At 55.7% G+C, this 20,401-nt stretch overlaps 1 protein-coding gene across 1 annotated transcript in view; it reads right to left on the bottom strand.

The window, feature by feature from the left end:
- Positions 1–11,726: 11,726 nt before the first annotated feature.
- Positions 11,727–20,401, bottom strand: part of ALX4 (ALX homeobox 4) — a 45,768-nt gene continuing 37,093 nt past the window's right edge. The window contains exons 3-4 of the mRNA XM_075545849.1: positions 18,427–18,555; positions 11,727–16,653 (exon numbers count right to left, since the gene is read on the bottom strand). Coding sequence (XP_075401964.1) covers positions 16,336–16,653; positions 18,427–18,555 — 447 coding nt within the window. The 3' untranslated portion in view covers positions 11,727–16,335. The remainder of the gene's footprint in view (positions 16,654–18,426; positions 18,556–20,401) is intronic.

Here is a 20,401-nt window from a genome sequence, read left to right as displayed (position 1 = left end):
AAAAGGGATGGGAGGTCGTAGATTTCCCTCCTTCCGCAGAGGCAGATCCTGAAGCTCGGGCTGGGTCAGCGTAGTGTAGCCACAGATGCAGGTGCTTACAAAGACTTTGGATTTGGACCCTTACATCCCAGCCACTCGGAGGTGGGGTCGCCCTTTGGCCCCACCTTGGTAGCATTAGGATGGTATGCTAGAAACCAAGACAGCATGTTTTGTTCTGCAGATACCAAGAGCCGACAGCAATAGGGAGTGCTGGGGTCTCCTGAGGGCCCCCTGGCTCGTGTCCTATGATGTGCAGCAGGTGAAGAGGGAGGGCCTCGCATGTGAATCCCTGCTAACAACCAAGGTCGGAGCCAACAGGAAAGGGGTCCTGGGGGCTGGCGCTGTTGGTCAGACATCAGACTGCTAACCATAAGGTTGGCGGTTCACACACACCCCACCCCCCAGCCACTTGAGAAAAGATGAGGCTGTCTGCTCCCTTAATGACTTCCAGGCTCGGAAACCCCGCACAGGGTTGCCGTGGGTCGGATGCACAGTGGGTTGAGTTTGAGTTTGGTGCTCATGTGTTGTGTGTGTGTGGTGTGCAGGTCCCCACACCAGGCCTTCCTGGGCAATGAAGCCACCCCAACAGACCCAACTTTGTGCAACGGCTGTGTACTGGAGCACTGTGCAGAATGGGGTGGAATTAGGGGCCATTCCCGTGCCAGAAATGTAATCTCCTTCCTGGACAAATACGGGCAGCGTGTATGTTACATAGTAACAACGGCACCCAGCTTAAAGATGGTGGTTGACCAAGACCTTTGAACATGCGCCCCTCTCCGCCAACCTCATTCAGACTCCCATTTCCTCGGGGGTCTGAAAGAGTTCCCCCCACCTCCCGATTATCAGTCCTGTTCCAGGGCCTCCACCCACAGGTTCTCCCATCCCCTTAGCACCTGGGTACCTGCACATTGTGTGGTCTGGGTCTGTTCTGACCAAAACGGTTTGAACTGGTTTTGAGCCGTGGTTCTGTGACCCTCATTGTGGTGCCCTTGGCCCTGGGTGTCACTCAGTGGGCCAGCCCTCCTCCCTCCCTCTTTCTTTGTTTCTGTTTTTAAAGCTCTATCTGATGTGGGTTTTAGAAGAGGGAGCTCTAATCGGAGATCCTGGGAGCCCCTGGGAACCGTGTGTATCTCCCCCTCAGGGGTCATTGGGCTTCTCGGGCCATTAAAACATTGACTTCAAGCATCTCTCTCTCTCTCTCTCTCTCTCTCACACACACACACACACACACACACACACACACACACACACACACACACACACACACACACACCGTGGAGGTTTGCGTTGTTAGTTGTGCAGTTGAGCCAGTTCCAGCCCCTAGCAACTCCGTCCTAGTGCCGCAGAAGGGAGCACCACCTGCCCGTCCTTACACTTGTTCTTAGGCCTGAGCCTCTGGGAGCAGCCTCTGGGTCAGTGCGTCTTGTAGCAGCCCTTCCTCTTTGCTGCTGCCCCTCCAAGCATGATGTCCTGCAGGGACTGGTCTCTCCAAAGTACTGAGGGAAGTCTTCCCATCCTCACTCCCAAGGGGCACCTGGCTGTTCTTCTGCCAGGACAGATTTGTTTGTTCTTTTGGCAGTCCATCCGTAATTTTTCGCCAGCACCTTAATTCAAAGGCCTCGATTCTTCGTCAGTCTTCCTTACTCCAAGTCTAACTTTGTGTAGGGGCCCGCGTTTGCAGGCCTCCTGGATCATGCCAGCACTACCCCCGCCCCCAGGGGCAGTATCGTCCACCTTGGGAAGCTGTGAGTCCAGCCAGACAGGTGCTGCAGGTCACAGGTAGAAAGCAGGTCAGGCAGGTGCCACATGCTGATGCTTCATGGATTCCCAGGGGCCAGGGAGGTTGGCTCCTCCTCCATGCGTCTCTGAGCTGCTTACAGCCTGGCCTCCCAGGCCTCCCAACAGCTTAGCGTGGGCTCATCTGCCCTGGGGCTTCCCAGGAGCCTGGATTCAGAAGCAAAACCATGCTAATGAAATTGTCCTGTTTGGGCCTACAGCAGACAACAGCTGGCTTTAGATTGAGGATGCTTTTTCAAGAAAGTGTGTCTAAGGGGCCTGGAGAGAAGATACCCTGAGCTGGCCCTGCCCCCCAAGTGTGTCCCTGGGGACACTGCCTTCACCCCACTTGGAATGTCAGGGTCGGAAATTTTTTTTTTTTTTGCCTCGAAACAGCTATAGTTTTTCACGTTTTTACCTTACCAAGGCTCACACATGCTTAGGCCGGAGGCTTCTGTTAGGGGGAAATCCAGGTGGGAATCTCCGGTTCTTTCCTGCCCGTGAGGCGGTACTGTCTCTTCTTGCTGGGTATTGCCAAGGTCTCAGCTCTGAGGCCCCCCCCCCCCCCCGCCTCTGCCGAAGCTGCCTGCGCTCCTGCTGATCTGAGCTGGCAGGCCTGCTGGCCTTCACCCTCGTTGACTGCAAGAGTGGCCCTGACCGCACCACACCTTTGAGGAGACCCCCAAAAAAGCCCAACTCATAGTCAGTTCCAACTCATAGCGACTGTGACTCTAAACTCTATGAGAATAGAAAGGCTCATTGTTCTCCACAAGCAGCTGCTGGTTTCGAACTGCTGACCTCGCGGTTAAGGCTCAACTCATAACCACTACACCAGCAGGGCTCCTAACAAGGAGACCAGAGTGTCCTCATCTTTGAAAGATAACAAACGTCTAGCTACACGTTCTGAAGAAAGAATGACGGCATTAAACTCCTAAGAACCTTGAATGGTCCTCAGCCTGGGTAGAATCAAGAGGTAGATGAAGCAGGGGCCAGGCTGGGGAAGTGGTGGAGCTCTGGGTCCTGACACAGCCCCACCCCCACCCCAGCCCCACTCCCCGCCCCCAGTGGGAAGGTGCTGGAAGTTTCCCATAAGCCGCCCATCCTGAGCCTGGGCGGTTACCTTTGCTTTGGGGTCAGTGGCTTCTTTGGGGGAGGCTGCCTCCTCTGTTTCTCTTGGCCCAGGTAATCTGTTGGAGCAAGAGCACCCACCGCAGCTCTGGCAGGGACAGGGGCAGGGGTTGCTAACCTGGCCCCAAGCCTCTTGGGGCTGTTTCCTGAGCCGTTCCGGCAGGATGCTAACCATGTTAGCGGCCTCTCTCATCCATAAAGACTTTCCTGGCAGGGCCTGGAGCCCTGAAACCTGTGGAGCCCACCCCACCTCCCAACCTCAACCACCCGGAGTTCTGAGTGCTGGGACTCGCATGCTAGGCCATGGCCTGGCATAGTCCACCCCCACTTTCTACTAATGGGTAAGATCAGGACTAGCTTTAGGCCGTGATATTCTCGCCCCACATCACGTCTCCTGACCCATACTTTTCCTGGCAGAGGAGGGGCCGGGAGGATCCCTCCTAACTTTTCTCACGCGCACAGCCTCGCACTCCGTCTGGCCTTTTAGGTCTCAGGCCAACCTTTCCAGTCCCTGCTCGCAACTGACCGTGTGCCTGGTGCCTCTGGCCCACTCCTCAAGGCAGGACAACTGACCAGCAGGAAACAAGGGACGGGAAGGCTGCAGGTGGCTCTCCAACGGTGCCAGCCACTCTGTGTTCCAGAGGCTTCCTCAGCAAGCTCCATGCTGCCTGCAAGCTCTCCGGAGGAGCGCCGGGAGTGGGGCTGCAGACCGAGCAGGGACTGGAGCACATGTGTCTTCGACCAAAGCTGCCAGCCAGCCCCTGCTTCTGTCTAGAGCGTGCATCTTCAGAATGCATCTAGTTGGGCTTTTATTTATAGCTGCGAACATCGTTAGCTACTATAGCAAATACCCAAGAATAAACTCCAGGCATTTCTGGGTTTGCTGAAAACCAACCAGCTGCTGGTCCAGGAGCTGCCGGGTTCCTGAGACCACAGCGTGTGTTCAGTCCTTCGCTTATGCCAAGTGCCTCCTTCTCAGGCACCCCGCTAGGCCCAGCAGAGAGAGGCGGGCTTGTTCTCAAGGAGCTCAAGTTCATTGGTAGTTCGTGGCCTCTAGAGGGATGGGAGCCCATCGGCAGCTTGGGACTCTAAGCACATAGTTTTTCTCCCAACTCCAGCCGCTCCTCGGAAGAAAGACGGGGCTTTCTGCTGGTCTATGGCCGCTCTACGGTCTTAGAAACTCACAGAGGCAGCTCCCCACTGCCCTCCAGGGTCAATCGGAGACTGCAGCTAATGAGTGGCCTTGAGGGAGGCCACGCCCACTTCGTTCTGCCCACTAAGGACTTAGTCACTTAGTCTCCGTGGGTCAGCTCTCTTCCCCTCCTCTTTGCCAGGCCCTGACCAGCCTGTCCTGGTGTGCTGGCAGCCAGCCCTCTTCCGGCCCTATTTCTGCTCACCCCGTTAGGAGAGAGCCCCCGGAGTCTGGATCCTATCTGGCCCCGTCAGGGTGGATTACCAAGTGAGCGGTTCTTTTGCCCCAGTCCCTTTCCTGAGCTATAAATAAGCCCCATGTTTATTTTCTTGCGTTATTGAAATGAGCACGCGGATCTGGGGCCCCTGACGAGTCCAGAGGGCAGCCGTCCGGTGCCTGGGGAGGGCCCTGCCTGGCTGCCTGCTGCGGAAGCTACTGGGAATCTTCGCCCTATGTTTTGGATGTGGCTTAATTTCAGTCAAAAGTGCTGTGTGCCGCCCTGTGTCTGCTGATTTCCAGGTTTCAGCTTTCTGCCTGCCTCACGGCCTGCTTAGAAGTAAACTTGTGTTTCTCATTAAGGACATAGCAGCCACAATGGAGGGAATTAACGAAAAATCCCGCACTGGTGCAGCAGCTCGGATGGGATTCCCGCAAGTCTCTCTCTAGCCCATCCTGGGGGACCTACCATCATCTCCTCCCTTATGCCTCTCCCGGGCCAAATCTTGGTCCTTGTTTCCCGGATATAGTTCCAATAAATTCTTCCTCACAACCCATGGCCTCGTCACCAGTTTGGTTTAAGGACGTGACGACTCAGCCAAAGGAGGACCTCACTCATTCCCTCTTGTCCAGTGCATGGGGAGTGGGGGGAAGAGATTCCAGGACCATGGTCTCTGCTGAAGTTGTGGAAAGTCATAAGGCTTCATGTCAGTTAATAGCAGTGGTGCTCATGTTAGTCCTCTTTGGCTGCTCCCATCTAAAGAGAGCGGGTGACCTGGGCCAGTGTTAGGATAAGGAGAGGTGCATCGGCTGCCCAGGGCAGTGTGTTAAGCTCTGGAATTCCAGGAACTAGGAAGCGCTACACCATCTCATAATCTCCAGGGCTGCCCTACCCACAGACACCCCTGCCTTGAGAAGGAGTGGCTTCTACCGGCTCCCTCCGTTTTTGACAGCACACCAAATAGCGGTACATAGATATATATCCATGAGAGTCCGAGCAGTGTGTACCAGTCAGAATTTGGGCTGACTTTCAAGGTAGGCTGGCATGGTAAGTCACTCAATAGGGAAGGATTTTTGTGGCCACACCCGAACGTAAAATCTAGTAACAAAGAGAACTACAACTTCAAATTGAATTCCCTTGGGGGAGGGACCTGGAGAAAGCACATTTCTTGGTTTTAGTTCCTTGGCTCCTAAAGTTGTTTGTTGCCTTGGAAACGATCAATCAGATCAGTTGACTGGAGCAACAAATACTTTCTGGGCAGTTAGGTGCCAGGCATTGTTCTTGGTGTGCCGGTGCTACCACAGACCTGACAATGTCCCTACCTATCCTCATCAAGCCAAACCAGTATATAATATGGCTTTAAGTGGCAAGAAAATAACACAGTAAGAGGTGGTAGGTAATGACATCAGCATAAAATACTTTAAATAGGTTGGTCTGAAGGTGACAGTTACTACAGGTCCAGATATTGAGATGGAGGATGGAGTGATGGATCCCATCTCTCTCTTCCCCTCCTCAGCCAGGCTTTGACCAGCTTGTCCTAAGGAGACCAGGTCAAGGAAAGAGCTAGCTTAGAGGCCTTCAGATGGGAGTGCTCTCATCCTGTTTAATAACAAGAAGGGCTCAGGTGTGACTACAGTACATCGAGTGGGAGTGAGCATGGTAGTACCATGGAGGGCAAAAGGATTCTGGATTTTTGCTGTGTGATCGGAAGCCACTAGTAGAAGTTAGCCAGAGAGTGGATTATCTGAATTCGGTTTAAAAACCCATTTATATTTCAGCTACTATATTGAGACGACTGTTGGGAGCAAGAGGGACCGGCAGTCGGGAGGCAGTTTTAAGGAGCCCACATGAGAGATGGTCTGGGATCAGCGAAGACAGTAAGAAATCCTACCGGAAGTCATATTGGGAATTTATATATACCATCTCCAGTATCAGGTTCACTGATGAATGTAGGAGAGATTTTAAACATAGGAGTTACAGTTGGCACTTAGACTGTGGTCTTGAGTTATTTAGTGATAGACACCATTGAAATGTGAGAAACGAGGTGGATGGAGGCGAAGACAGGGAAGTGTGAGAGGGAAAATCAAGAACTTCCCATGCTGAGGTATCTTTTTAATAAGATCAGCTTATTGGGTACTCTTACAACTTATCACGATCCAGACGTCAGTTGTATCGGGCGTATTTGTATTGATGTTGCTGTCATCCTTTTGTACACACTTGCTTTCTCTTGAGACCTTGGTATCAGCTCTTCTTCCCCCCCCCCACCCTGTGACCCCTTGATAAACTATAAATTATTATTATTTTCATATCTTACACCGACTGCTGTCTCCCTTCCCCCACATATCTGTCATTTGTCCCCTGGTTTGAGGTATCTTTTAGACCTCTAAGGAGGGCTAGTATCATTTAGCACCTTAATAGATGTCTAGATTTCCAGGGAAAACTGGAAATAGCAGTATGTGAGATTCAAACCTATAGGTCTGGATAACGTCACAGAAAAGGTAGGTAGGGAAGATGCAAGGACTGGCTAGAGCGTTAGGTCTGCTCCCAGGGGAAAGGAGTATCGTGGAGACGAGTGAGTTAGGAAGAAACTCGGAGGTGCCGATAAAACAGACTGTAATAAATGGCGTATTAGAAACTCTAGAGCAACCACTCACACCAAAGAACAGCCTTTGAAGGAAAACCGCAACAATCCAGCCCACAAGAAGGCAGGAAAAGAAGAGTGTTGGGGAATAGATGGGACGAATGGAAAGAAACACGGACCGAAACAGGAACACTGCCGCACACGGACGTCAACCCTAAGGGAGCTCAGCAGACTGAAGCGACAAACACAAGCAGTCACCGGCTACCGGGAACACACGAGTCAAAGTGCCGGCCCATCTGCTCACAGAACAAAGCACCCCCTCCTGCACCATCCTCACAGTTGTTCTGTCAGCCCATTGTTGCAGCCGCCGTGTCCGTCCATCCTGTCCAGGCCCTTCCTCTCCTTCACTGCCCCTCCACCTGACATGAAGTCCATCGTCAGGGCCTGGACTCGCCTGACAGCATGACCGGAGACTGTGCAGGTGAAGCCTCAGCACCCTTGCCTCTGAGGAGCACTCCGGCCTTGCTGCTCCCCAGAGGGGTGTGCTTGCTCTTGCAGCCGTCCCTGGGACTCGCCATCTTCTTGGCCAGCTCTGCACTTCAAATGCATCCATGCTCCCGTCTTCCTTTTTCAAAACCCAACTTCCACGCTAGAAAATGTTATAGCTAAAGATGGGGGTGGAAAGAGGAATGAGTATTCAATACGAAACAATCTTCAAAAGAGGGAAGATTGCCAGGGAGAAAGGACCCTCAAAAAACAATGACAAAGTGACCACTAGGGTATAATAGGATCCATCTAAATGTGTATGTACCAACTAGAGGTGCTTTCAAATAGTTAACAGAACTAAAAGAGGAAGAAAATCCGCCATTCTAGCTGGATGTTTCCCTTTCATCTCGGTGAATGATAGAACAGGTTGACAGGAAATCTTAGGGATGTACATAGTCTGCATAATACTGTCAGCTGAGGAAAATCTCCCCGACCCACCGTGGATGCACATGCTTCCAACGTGAACATAGAGTGCTCACCACAAATGTGCTGTGCCGTGGAGTCAATCTTCATCAATGCAGAGGCATTGAGAACATTACAGATATGTTCTCTGACTGTAATGGAACTAACTTAGAAATCAGTGACACCTCTGGGGTGGGGGGATTCCAAATAGTTGGAAATTAAATAATATTGTATTTCCAAACCCTGCATGGATGACTAAAAAGGACATTAGAAAGTATTTTGAACTGAATGGTGATGAAAACCAAATTTAGGAGCCGGGGTTACAATAGCAGAGAGTAGAAAGAAATAAAGATCTAAAATGATCCTAACTTTTACCTTAAACGACCAAAAACGAGAGAAAGAGAAGTCAAAGCTACAGTAAGCATGAAGAAAGAGGAGTTGAAATCTGTGAAATAAGAAATGGACAAAGGACCAGTTGACGAAGCAAAAGCTATTTCTTTGAAAAGATCCATGATCCATGATCTGGCAAGGCTGTTAGAGGACAGAAAGAATCTTGGGGCCCCAAGCTTCAGCATCCCGCCATTAGCCACTTGCAACCACCATAGTTCAAGATTCTCCCTGTCCGTACAGCTCTTCGTAAGTATTTACAAAGTATTTTCAAGTATTTCACCGCATTTGGACTTCGTAAGCACCTTGTGATAAGGCGGAAATGATGGACGGTCCTGTTTTATAGTTGAAGAAATGGAACATCTTTCCGTGGCTCTTGGAGGGTCAAAGAGCTAATGAGTTGCAAAGTCACTGTGTAAACACAGGCTTCCTGCCTCACTTCACAGCATGGCCTCCTGGCCAGGGCTTTTGTGTGCCTTCATTGGAGCAGCCTACCAAGGAGGGGAGAGACAGGCTCCTCCTCCCACAAGCTCTGAACTCTGATCTCCCTTGCCCTACACACACACACACACACACACACACACACACACACGCACGCACGCACACCGCACGCATTTTCATGATGCCCCCATAGTGTAGCTTGGCCTTGAGGAGCCAGTTTTTTGCTCCCCCCTCCACCCCCACCCCCCCAAGCTTGGAAGTTACAGAAGAAAGCCAAGGGGAGTGATAAAACGAAGAGAAAGCCCAGAAGGCAGTGCACATCCCGGAACCACCCCCTGACCCGGGTTCGGAGAGGCCTCCCCACAGACACCTCTGTTGGGTTTGCTCCCAGCGAGTGAAGGCAGCACCTCGGCATATGGAGTGCACATGGTCATAAACCAGAACTCTTCACGGAAGCCGGTCCTTCCTGAAGCCTGTTGGCTTGTGTGTGCTACGAAGGAGAATCTGTTTGGAATCAGGGCGCCCAGGAAAATGGAAACGCCTGCGCAGCGCTGTCTCTGGAGCTGGCCTGCACCTTCCCACACAAACAGTTTGTCAGTGGGCCTCTTTTCAGGGAACGGACTGTTTGGAGGGGGGGGGCTTTTATGCCCCTTCGTTGCCAAGGTCACAAATCTGGACCTGTGTAATAAGTACCACTACCATCCTACCTGCTGCTGGCCAAATCAAGAGGGTCCCCCCATCCCCTATGGGAACCGAACAGTGCATGGCCCCCTGAGGTTGGCTGTATTTCTTGTAGCAAGGGTCGGTGGTGAGCTGAAAGCAAAGCCGTTCTTCCAGTTGGCACCAAAGTGGGAAAGCAGCCCTCTGGAAACTCCTTGCGGCAGGGGTTGAGAGTACAGAGGGGCTGGGGGCATCTGGAGTGTCCAGGGGTGACTCTGGAAGAAAGCCCTGTCTGACCCAAAGGCTCAGTGGGGAAGTCTCCAGGTGGGCATGCCCGGCCATCTTAGGAAGCTGGCCTTGTGCTCCGTGCCCCACCCGGGCTGGTCACACAAGCGTGAAGCCTGGAAATACTGCCTGGGCAGGGTCCCCAGCCAGCAGAGACCCGGGCCCCCTTCAGGCTGACCTGAGCCAGCTTCGGCCTCTCACTGAAATGAACCCTTCCCACCCTGAGCCAAGAGACAGAACACCTCCTCACCCATTCATGCATTCGATCACTCATTCCGTCAGTCACTCAGCATACTTCTCTTCTGAGGCCTGTGCTGTGAACAGGGCCTGGCCTATCTGCTCTTAGCGGCTGGTCGAGATGAGGGCTCAGGGAGATGAGCGAACTCAGACATTAGTATGTGGTGAAATAACCTTGTGAGCAGACCAGCAGGCGCCCAGAGGGCAATGGTTGCCCTCAATCAGGGGTTGAATGGGCACACAGAGGGAAGGGAGCGCTTTCACAGAGGATATTGGAGGAAAACCTGGAAGGAGAGAGTTCCCAGGTATCAAGGAGTCAGAAGCGAGGGCAGATGAAAAGTCAGGACTGGGGACAAGTGGAAGGTACAGAGAACTTGGGGAACCATGAGTTACTCTGGGCACCAGCTAGGGAAAGGTAGAGCCATGGTTAGTAGTCAGGGGAAACCCCCCTGGCCTTGTCCTCCCCAGTGGGGGCTGCCTGAGTCCTGGTGAGCCCCGAGCCGCCCAGCTGGCCAGCCTTTCCCTTCAGCATCGACACTCACCTGGCCTCGGGGATGCTGGAATCGCACGGCCCCAAAGCGGAAAGGACAAACCCCATGGTGGAGTCGGCACCCATGACTACCATCCCTCTGGGTTTTGACCAGGCAGTCTCCCCTCCGGATCCTGCCTCTCGGTACTTGGCAGTGACTTGGAGTGGGCAGTCCATGCGTGGACATGACCCTGTGCCCTAATAGTTGGGGCAGGCGGCCTTTTTAAATATGGCCCCACCTTAGAAGAAATACAACCAGAGTCCCTTGGAGGCAGCTTTGGTGTCCCTGTTTGGGCGCATCATCAGGAAGGGCCGGTGACCCAGGAAGGACATCGTGGTTGGCAGAGGGACAGAGAGGTCGACTAGCCCAATGGCGGCAGCCGAGGGCATGAAGGTGGTACAGGACCCGGCTGGGTTTTGTCCCATTGCCCGAGGTCCCCCACCAACCGGAGCTGACTGTTTGGCGATCAGCCACCCCACTCAGGACTGGGTACTGGTGGCGGCATTTTCCTTAGGGAAAAACAAACCATCATCCATTAGGGCCCGGAGCCTCGTCTGCTTAGGAAGCGCACATGCGTGTAGGACCCATTGGATCCTTCTCCCAGGTTGGTGAAGCAGCCTGGGCCATGGGTGGTTCCAGCGTGGTCCAGGGGAGGTTCCGCGCCGCCTCTGGAGTCACTGAAGCCCGGAAAGCGAGGGTACATGTATTCCATAGCGCACTCGTGGCTCTGTGGTTGCTTTTAAACCGTTGTCTCTAAAACTACCTGCCACATCTACTTAAAAGGATGCACCATCTGCCACTCAGGGTCAGGGCTGGGACTGGGACCCACCCCTGCGGAGGCCTGTCCTGGTTCCCTTCTGCCCTGGCCCCACTGGTCTCAGCGCGGCCCCTGGACACAGGCAAGGTAGCCCAGGACACGGGTTAGGTCCAAGGATGTCTCTGGTCCTGCAGGGAGAGGGCTGCCACGTTCATCATTTCCGGTGCCCATGAAAAGGACTCCAGTCCTTCCCCTTCCCTCCACCCCTTCCAGCCCCCGCCGGCTGTGCAGACCCGGGAGGCAGAGGGGAGGATGCCCCAGACCCTGCCGGGGGCGGCACACCCCTCTCTGAGCAGGGGCATCGCCGGCCACCTGTTGTTAATCGAGCCCTGGTAATCCGTTCTGTTCTGTGTCAGCAGTTCAAAAGGGCACTGTTAGTATGTTTTGCCGACTTCAATTAACGTGAGATTTCAGAGGTCCCTCTGATCGCATTTCATCTGTCACAAGTCAGGAACAAATCAGACTGATTCCAGCTGAGAGGAGGGAGGAGGAGTTTATTGCAAATAACCAGCACACAGTCAGGGCTGTGCCCGGCCAAGGGCATGCTGGGAGTGCCCAGCCAATTCTGCTCCCCACTCTGCCCGCTGCCCTGGGGCCACCCCGTCCCGTCCAAGTCCCGTTCTCCTCCGAAGCCTTCCCCTCCCTCAAAAAGATGTAAGTGCAATAACTTACTTGAGCAGCCAAGGACGCGTCTCGTGAACCCTGCTCTAATGTAGTTACACGATGGATTAGGCAGGCCAACCTTATGGAACCAACCTCATCAGTTTTTGATTTTTTTTTACATTTTTCTGAAATTTTAGTGTATTTCTTAATAGGCATATTTTAATATTCCACCCCAGGCCATTAAGCTAAAGGGAAAGTTGCGTTTATACAGGATTACAATATCTTACAATGACGACAGTGAGTATGAGTTGAGGCTCATGTTCCTTCCAGCACCCGGCTCTCGTCGGCAGCCACTGCACCCCCAGACGGATTGTTCCACATTGAAAACTCCCCATGAAAAATCAGTAGTATAAAGGCCTAGCTCTACCTACGTACGTGAAGGCGGAAGACAGGACAGGGCGAGATCAAGGGCGTCTCATTCAACCAAGGTGTTGAGGATCCAGAGAAAACACCTTCCCTCCCTACACCATCCTTGCTGAAGAGGGGGCTGATGGGACTCAGGAAAGGAGGGGTCCGGCCGCCTTCTCACTTGAATGGTATGGTGTGGACTAACCCCCTGAGAGCCAGCTTGCCCACTATTGTCCCCCAGCTGAAGCCGAGCCCCTGCGGGTCTTACAGCTCCTAGAAGGTGGCCGCCTCCCCCGCCATGTGGCCCAGAGAATGGTTTGTCATTGTCACTTCTCTTGTCCACCCAACCATGGTGAGTCAGGCCCCGTGCCGTCTCAACAGTGCACGCTGGGTGACCCTGTGGGCAAGGCAAGCACTGGCTGACCTGTACCTACTTGCTGCACTGTGGTTTCCATGTCTCGCCGCACAGTGAGCCCCAGGTGAAATGGCTCACAGTGGGCGGCACAAGTGTGCCATGCGGACCTTGCTTACTGGGTGACTTGGCTCCAGCTGGGCAGTGTCTTCTTGGAACCCACCCGGTCCCATGGCGAGGAGCTAAGAATCAAGTATAGTTATGAGCCCTCCAGGAGGGTTATACAAGCCCATGCCCTCCAAGGGCCAAGAACACCATGGCAAAAAGCCTCCCTGGCCAGTAGCAGGCACAGAGCCCCCTGCTCCCGTGCCCTGGATGCAGATGTGGCAGCTGCAGGGTAGAAACAGCACCTTAGTGTGGAGCCATGGCCTGCTGGGACACCCCGCGCCCCCCACCAGCAGAGGCTCTCCATGTCTGGAGCGGCCCAGATCCACCAGCTGCCCCTTGCCTCCTGTTTGCATTGCCACCCCCCTTGACTTCGTGGGCAAGTTAGGTGCAGGGAATCCTCACCTTGATTAGCATATTCCCTCAGTGGGGGAGCAGGTAGAGACTGCTCACCTCAGGAACTGAGCTGGGCAGCCACGAGAGATGCTGAGGTCTGCTTGGTCCATACCGGAAGCCTCCTGCCCCAGAACACAGAAGGCCTGGACCTGGCCTCTGGCGGAGGAAGAACCAGGCTCCACTGAGGCTCTCTTCTCGGGCAAACAAGCAGAGACTCGAGTTGGGATGAGAAGATGCAAGGAGACCATGGTGAGTTTACCGCAGCACCATCAGCCCCAAGGCCAGCCAAGGCTGCAGCCCCGAGGACAGGCGGGGCCAGCATTGTCTGGCTCCACAGTTACCTCTGCCTTGGGTTAAACACCGCCCAGGGCAGTCACCTACCCTCTTGGGGTTTGGGTCATCTTTCTTGGGAAGGGCTTGGACCAAAGCATCACCAAAGCCCCTCTCAGCTTAGTGATACCCAGGGGCTGGGATAGAAGGGAGGGCAGGCATGGTGAGATGAGACAGGGCCTTAACCAGCACAGTCCTGCAGAACCACACTAGGGGCTGCTGCTTCTCAAACTTTCAGGTTGAAATTGGCCTGACTTGGCTCCCCTGCAGCCAAGGGGTCCCCCTTCCAGATGGAGGTACTTAAACACCACCTGAGGGGAAAGGACACGCAGGTCTGTGTGTATGTGTGAATGTGCGCATGCAGGCCGATGCTCTGTGGAGCAGAACCTCCTTGTGCTTCCCCAGCCCTGGGGCACTTAGGAAGGAACCAAGGTGAAGGGTGGGTGGGGTGTTGCCCCAGCCCCGAGTTCCTTGCTCCCCTCCTTGCCTGTATCTTGGGGGCCTCAGACTTATTTCTGGGGCCATTAGAACCTGAAAAGGCTTTTTAAGAATCGTTCCCAGGTCCTCCAGCAGATGAATTGCTTAAAGCCAAGCCCCCGGAGAACATTTCATTCCACGTCCAAGACCCTTTGAACCTCTTGATGATCCATTTCAGAGCTACAGTTCCCAAAGGGAACCTGACTCTGATTAAGGGCAGCCAATGCCAAGTCCTTCTCCACTGCGGTTTCTGGAGCAATGACTTGGCACAGGAGGCAGCTAGCCTCCAGATGAGAACTCCAGGCGGAAGTGAGCACCCAGTTGCCCTCTGAAGCCTGGGGGAGCTCTGGACAGAGGGTCTTACTTTTCCCCCACTGGGGTTTTCATTCAGCCCAACCCAGGGACAGTTCTGGGCCAGGACCCTGAGCCTGGTGGGCCTGGTCCTTCACGGGGACAGGAATCAAGGGAGGAAGAAGGAAGGGAGAGGCAGGTAAGAGCTGACTCAGCAGCTCGCTAGTGTGAACTCCAAGCTTCAGGGAAGGCTTATGCCAAAACACAAGTCGAGATTCCAAATCAGGCATCTAGCTGAGAGGGAGCCACCCCAGAAGGAGGCCCTTCCCTCAGGTGGTGACTCCTGGACTCAGGAGGGCCTTCTGTAGCCACATCTAGAACAGAACCACGGGCCCGGAGATGTTGGGCCCCACAAACCCTCCCAGAACCATCATGCGGTTGAGTGTGTTTGAGATTTCCAGTCCCCAAGAAAATAAATGGAGTGGGCTCCTTATGAACACACTAAAGGCGGTGGGTACAAATCCCCCTCTGCTACTGTGATCTCACACACTAGTTTTCAGAGGCCTGTCGTCCAGGCCCGGACACAGCTGAGCAGCCTGAGTGAGTGGCCAGGGGAGGGCTGGGAAGAGGGGAGCGTCTCTACTTCCGCATGGGCAGGCTGGAGAACAAAGCTGCCCAGAACACCTGATCCAGGTTCAGCCATGGCCGAGGAAGCGGAACCGGAACAGATCCAAGTTTTTAAAATGTGGCTGGACTGTCCTGAGAACCAAGGCCCTCCCACTTAGAAAACAAGGGCGGGTGGCATGCACACTTGTTACGTAGCAGCCACATCGCTCCCCCACTGGATCTGGAGCAGAGTCAGAAACAACAGTGGCCAGCTCAAAGATGGCGGCCAACTGGGCCACATTGAATGCGGGTCACTCTCCACGGTTCCGCCAACCATCCACTCGAGCGGGTCAGAGCCCCCCACTTCCAAGGCCCCCATCTCAGGGCTCATCCTTTACTCCATTCTGGTTAGCATTCCGTATCACCCGTTTTTTAAAAATCCAGGTCCCTTCAAGTGTTGCTCTGCGGCCAGCCATTACTGAGCCAGATGGAACGGGTTCAGAGCCCAGCCTGGAGCAGGCACACTACCCGCTGCTGACTGGGGCGGGTAGCAGAAGTGTGTGTGCCCCACCCCACAGCTGCTCCCTCGATGCTGGGAGCCCTTTGTCCAGCACCACGGTGTCCCACTCACTCACTGCCATCCAGTCGATGCCAACCCATGGCGACCCTATAGGACAGAGTAGAACTGCCACTGTGAGTTTCCGGGACTCCTCTGTAAGGAAGCAGCCAGTACCAGCTCCTCCCCTAGCCATCATCCACCGAGAGCCAGGGTCTGAGGGTCCAGGGAGCTGGGCAGTGTCTTCCCTGGGGATGGCCCATCCATCTCCATGCAGACAGCTGCAGGCTCTTCAGCCTGAGTGCCTCTGGGCTGTGGGCGCAGGCGTGGGGTTGCCCTGGCTCGGGGAGGCCAGATTCCGGGTGCTTTGAAGAAATGAGACAGACGGTGCAGGTGGTGGGTGGTGGTGGGGGAGGGCAGGAGTGGGCTCTGGAGGGTCGAATTCGTCATACACAGTCATCAGCCAGGTGACCTGGGCCCACAGAGAACAGGGAGGTGGAGGCGGGCAGGGCCCACGGGGAACAAGGAGGGCCGATGTTGGTGCTGCTGGGTCCGGGTGGAAATTGAGCGGTGACTCAGGGAGCGCACTGGACAAGAAGGGCGTTGGGCTAAGAGTGGACGGAAGCTGCAGCCCGTGGCCTCCTGGCGCGCTCTGCTACCTGCGATTGGGCAGGGCTCTCAGGCCTGCTGGCCAGGGAGAGGAGGGTGGGGAGAGCTGCACCCTCCCCCCAGCGGTCCGGGGGCCTCAGGCTGGTGGGGGGTGGGGGGTGGGGCTGAAAGTGCTGAGGTCAGGCCCCTGGGCCAGGCCAGGTTCCTAAGAGGCAAGTCGAGTGGGAGGCTGGGGGCCTGGAAAGCATGGACGTGGCCAGTGCCCCGAGGTGGGGGAGGGCACAGGATGGGGTGGAGGGCGCCGTCAGGTGGCCCAGGAGATGGCCGCGCTGTGCTCCTTGGCCTTCATGCGCAGGGCCGCGATGCTCGAGGTCTTGCGGTCCGGCTCGCCGTTCATCTCATAGCCGTTGAGGCCGGGGCTCAGGCCAGCGGCTCCGAACAGGCTGCCCACGTGCGGACTGCCCGCGCCCGAGACGCTCAGGAAGTCGGTGACGCCACCGGCGCCCGAGCCAGGGGGGTGGGCGTGCGGGGACATGCAGGCAGGCACAGGGTCACAGGGGACCACGCAGGCGGGCACAGGCGAGGCAGCACCATTGTTGCCGATCCAGGACGGGTTCTGAATCTGGGGAGAGTGCACGGAGAAGGGTCACAGGCCAGCAGGAGGAGACCCCCCTTACTCTCCCCTAGCTGGCCGCTTCTCACGCAAGAGTGCCCACCCCAGAGCCCTTGCATGGGAGAGACTGCAAATGTCAGTGGACCCCAGACAGCCTGTGGTGGGGTGGTGGTTATGTTTTGGGCAACTCCAAACTTCATCCAGGGTCCAGGGAGAGGATCGCCCAGAGCCCTGCATCTGAGCACAGCCTTGCAGGACAAGTCCCTGGTCCCTGATGAGACTCTGCTGTAGCCCTGCCTCCCTCCTCTCTGTGGACCCTGGAGGGGGGCAGGAACTGGGTGTCAGTCACCTCAGACTTCTCCACCAGCCCAGCACATAGTAGGACCCTGCAAATAGGAGCCACTGACCTCAACGCCAAGCTGGGTAGGGTGGGTAGGTTGTAGTGATGTTGGGAAGGGTTAGGATGGGGGGTGTGGTCTGAGTTCTCCCAGGAACCAGGATCAGTGGCTGGGGGGGTTACAGCCCTTGAGCACTTAGAGCCACCTGACACTGAAAGGAGCCCCTGGGTGGTGGGAACGGATAAGCACTTTCCCATTGACCCGAAGGTTGGTGGTACAAAGCTACCCAGAAGCACCTCCAAAGACAGGCCCATCAACCTGCTCCCAAAAGCCCCCTGCCTTGGACACCCAGGGAGTGGCGGGCTCTGGCATCGTGGAGCAACCAACATCTCTCTGCAGATGGAAGAGAGCATGAGTGCCCAGAACTGGGTGGATGGGGCCCAAACAAGAAGCCCGCACAGCAGGGTGAGAAAGTGTTAGGAGGGGAGCTGGCATCCAGGAGGATATTTCTGTCCCCTCTCCAGCTCAGCCCTGGACCTCGGTTTCCTCTGCTCTCAGCATCTCTAGGGGGCTGGCCATGAGTGTAGGGTGGGGGTAGCTTTGAGAGAGCCTCCTGTACCTCTTGTTTTGGGGAGGGATCTGCCCACCCCGCCCACCTACCCTCCTGCTGCCCTGAGTGACATTCAGAGCCAGAGAGCTGGGCCCCAGGCCTCAGGTGGCCACCATAGCCATTACAGGGTACCCAGGGTGCTCCTCTGCACTGCTTTGGGGTACATCTCGAGACGCTGCAGAAGTCTAAGTCAGCTCAAGGGGGGCGGGGGCTGTGTTTGTTTTTTACCTCCCCCTCTAGCGTGTGCACCCGGCGGCAGCTTGTAAACCCCTGGTCAGACCTTCCGCCAGCATTGGGTAGAGGCTTTTTGAAATGGTCAAGGCCTTCTGGCTTGCCTGAAGATGGCTCAGGCCTGGAGCCCAAGCTGAGGGGCTCACATTTCCGTGTTCATTTCAGCTTTGCCCCTAGATTTCAGGACCACCCCCCACCCCACCCGAGGACACGCTCTGGGAGGATTCCCGCTCCCAAAGGACTTTGGGGTTTGGTCTGGGCCGGCTCAGAAACCCGGAGTGGAATGAGCAGGTTGGCTGGCAAGGTGGGAGGTGGGTGGGAGATTGCTGTGTGCTTTTCTAGTCACGGTGGGAAAGGTGCCCCGCTTCCCCACCGTCCAGCCAAGGGGGCGGGGCATGATGATGATACAGGCATGAGCAGCTCTGGGCTGCACACATGCCGGTGTGAACTGGGGTACGTGTCTAGAATAGGCCAGAAGGGCCAGCTTGGAGCTCTGCGTCCTCACCCCTACCCCCTACCCCCCACCCCTGAGGGGGCCCAGGTCCTTCCTGGTGACCCTCTGCCAGAGTTGGCGCAGCCAGGGGCCAGTGGGGAGGCAGTTACCTGGGCGTAGTTCTCGGCTCTCGTGAGGAGGGGTAGCTCATAGGCCGTGGAGAAGTGGGTCCGGACCTGCTGCATCTGCCCAAAACGCTCCCTCTTCCTCCACTTGGCCCGCCGGTTCTGAAACCAGACCTACAGGACAAAGCAGATGTCCGCTGGGTCAGGCCTGCCTGGAGGCCCCAAGGCCAGCACACCTTGACCTGAAGCCAGGCCCAGCTGCTGGGGGAGAAGTGGCAGGCCCAGCTGGTCCTCAGCTGCTTTGGGCCTGGAGCCCTGAACGAGAGTCCAGGCCAGACAGCTGTCCACCAGTCACGGACGTGACCTTGACGGGTAACTTGGAGTCTCCAAGTCTAGAGTCTGTGAATCCCACCCACCTAAAGCCAAGCAGGGGTCGTCTTTCTAGGCGCCATGGACGCAATGCCAACCTTATCTGCCAGACCACCAAACCAAGACCACCGCCATTGGGCCTGTTCCCACTCATAGCGACCTGAAGGGCAGGGTCGAACTTCCCCTATGGGCTTCTGAGACTATAAATCTCTACGGGAGTAGAAAGCACCATCTTGCTCCCACAGCTTGTGGTTTCGAACTGCTGGCCTTGCTTTTAGCTGCCTCGTGCCACCAGAGCCCCTGACACCAGCTAGGAAGGCCCCCTGAAGGGAGTTTTTCTCCCAGCCCATCACACGGTTTTCTAGAATGCCCATGGTTCCCTGGGGCCTCTCAACCCAGATGCAGAATCCCCTCCCCTTCCCAAGGCAACGTGCAGGGACTAAGGTGGGTGAGGCCCTATGTGAACATGGGGTTCGGCTTAGCAGCAGAGGCTGTGGCAATCTGGGAAGGCTTCCTGGAGGAGAAGACTGGGCCCTGAGGGGTTGGCAGGCAGGAGGGCCGAGGAGGCATGCTGGCCAGATGTGAGGATGTGGTGGGAGAGGAAGACATGGCCTTGAGCCTGACGGCAGAGGCCACGGAGCGATGGAGGTGGCTCGGATGATGAGTCTCGAGCAGTGGTTCTCAATCTTCCTCATGCCTCACCCCTTTCATGCAGTTCCTCATGTGGTGGTGACCGCCCCCCAACCATAAAATTATTTTTGTTGCTCCGTCACCACTGTCATTTTACTGCTGTTATCAATCGGGTGACCTCTGTGAAAGGGTCATTCAGTCCCCAGGTTGAGAACCGCTGCTCCAGAGCCTCCAAACCAACCACCAGACCCATGCTGCCAGGCCAGTTCTGAGTCCTGCTGAATCTCTGGCTGCGATCTTTGTAGGGTATCAGGTCTTTCGTCCACTGCCCCTGGGGGTAGGGTCCCAACCGAGCCACCAGCCTGCAGGTTAGCCATTGCAGGCAAGCCATTTGGGACCTCTTGGGGAGACGGGTGTGTGCCCCAGTGGTAGAGCACCAAACACCACCAGGGTTTGGTGGTGGGGAGGTTGGGACCATTGGGGCCTGGGGAGATCTTCCCCAGGGCTGCTGGCCAGGGAGTCTGCTGCTTCCCGCCCTGTGAGTTGACATTTCCAGCAAGTGGTGATAGGGGCTGGGAGGGTGGGAGAGGGGCCAGCTTCCAGGCTGGGAACAGTTTTGAACCAAAACCCACTGCCATCCCATCCATTCTGATTCAAAGTGACCCCAGAGGGTAGCGTAGAATGGCCCCTGGGGGTTTTCTGAGATTCTCTCCACCAGACCAGACGGGAGCCCAGAGCCTTGCCTTCCACTCATGCAGTGGCTGGCTGGTGGGCTCGAACAGCTGCCCTTGTGGTTAGCAGCCCAGTACCTCACTGGCAGTGCCACCAGTCTCCTTGGGGATAGCTTTAAGGTTGAGTCAAAGGCAGAGCCCCGAGATGAACAAAGCCATGGCTACTCAGAGGCCGCTCAGCACAGAAGTTGCTGTCCATTCTGCCGCGACCTGCCCCCTTCCGCTCCCCTGGGAGAAGGTCCCGACCCTGGGAAACAGATGGGCCTTGCCGCAGGCTAACGCACAGGCTG

The sequence above is a fragment of the Tenrec ecaudatus genome, chromosome 4 (assembly GCF_050624435.1).
Source record: "Tenrec ecaudatus isolate mTenEca1 chromosome 4, mTenEca1.hap1, whole genome shotgun sequence".
Classification (NCBI taxonomy): Eukaryota; Metazoa; Chordata; class Mammalia; order Afrosoricida; family Tenrecidae; genus Tenrec; species Tenrec ecaudatus.
The sequence above is the reverse complement of the archived record's forward strand: the minus strand, read 5'-3'. Positions and strand labels throughout refer to the sequence as shown.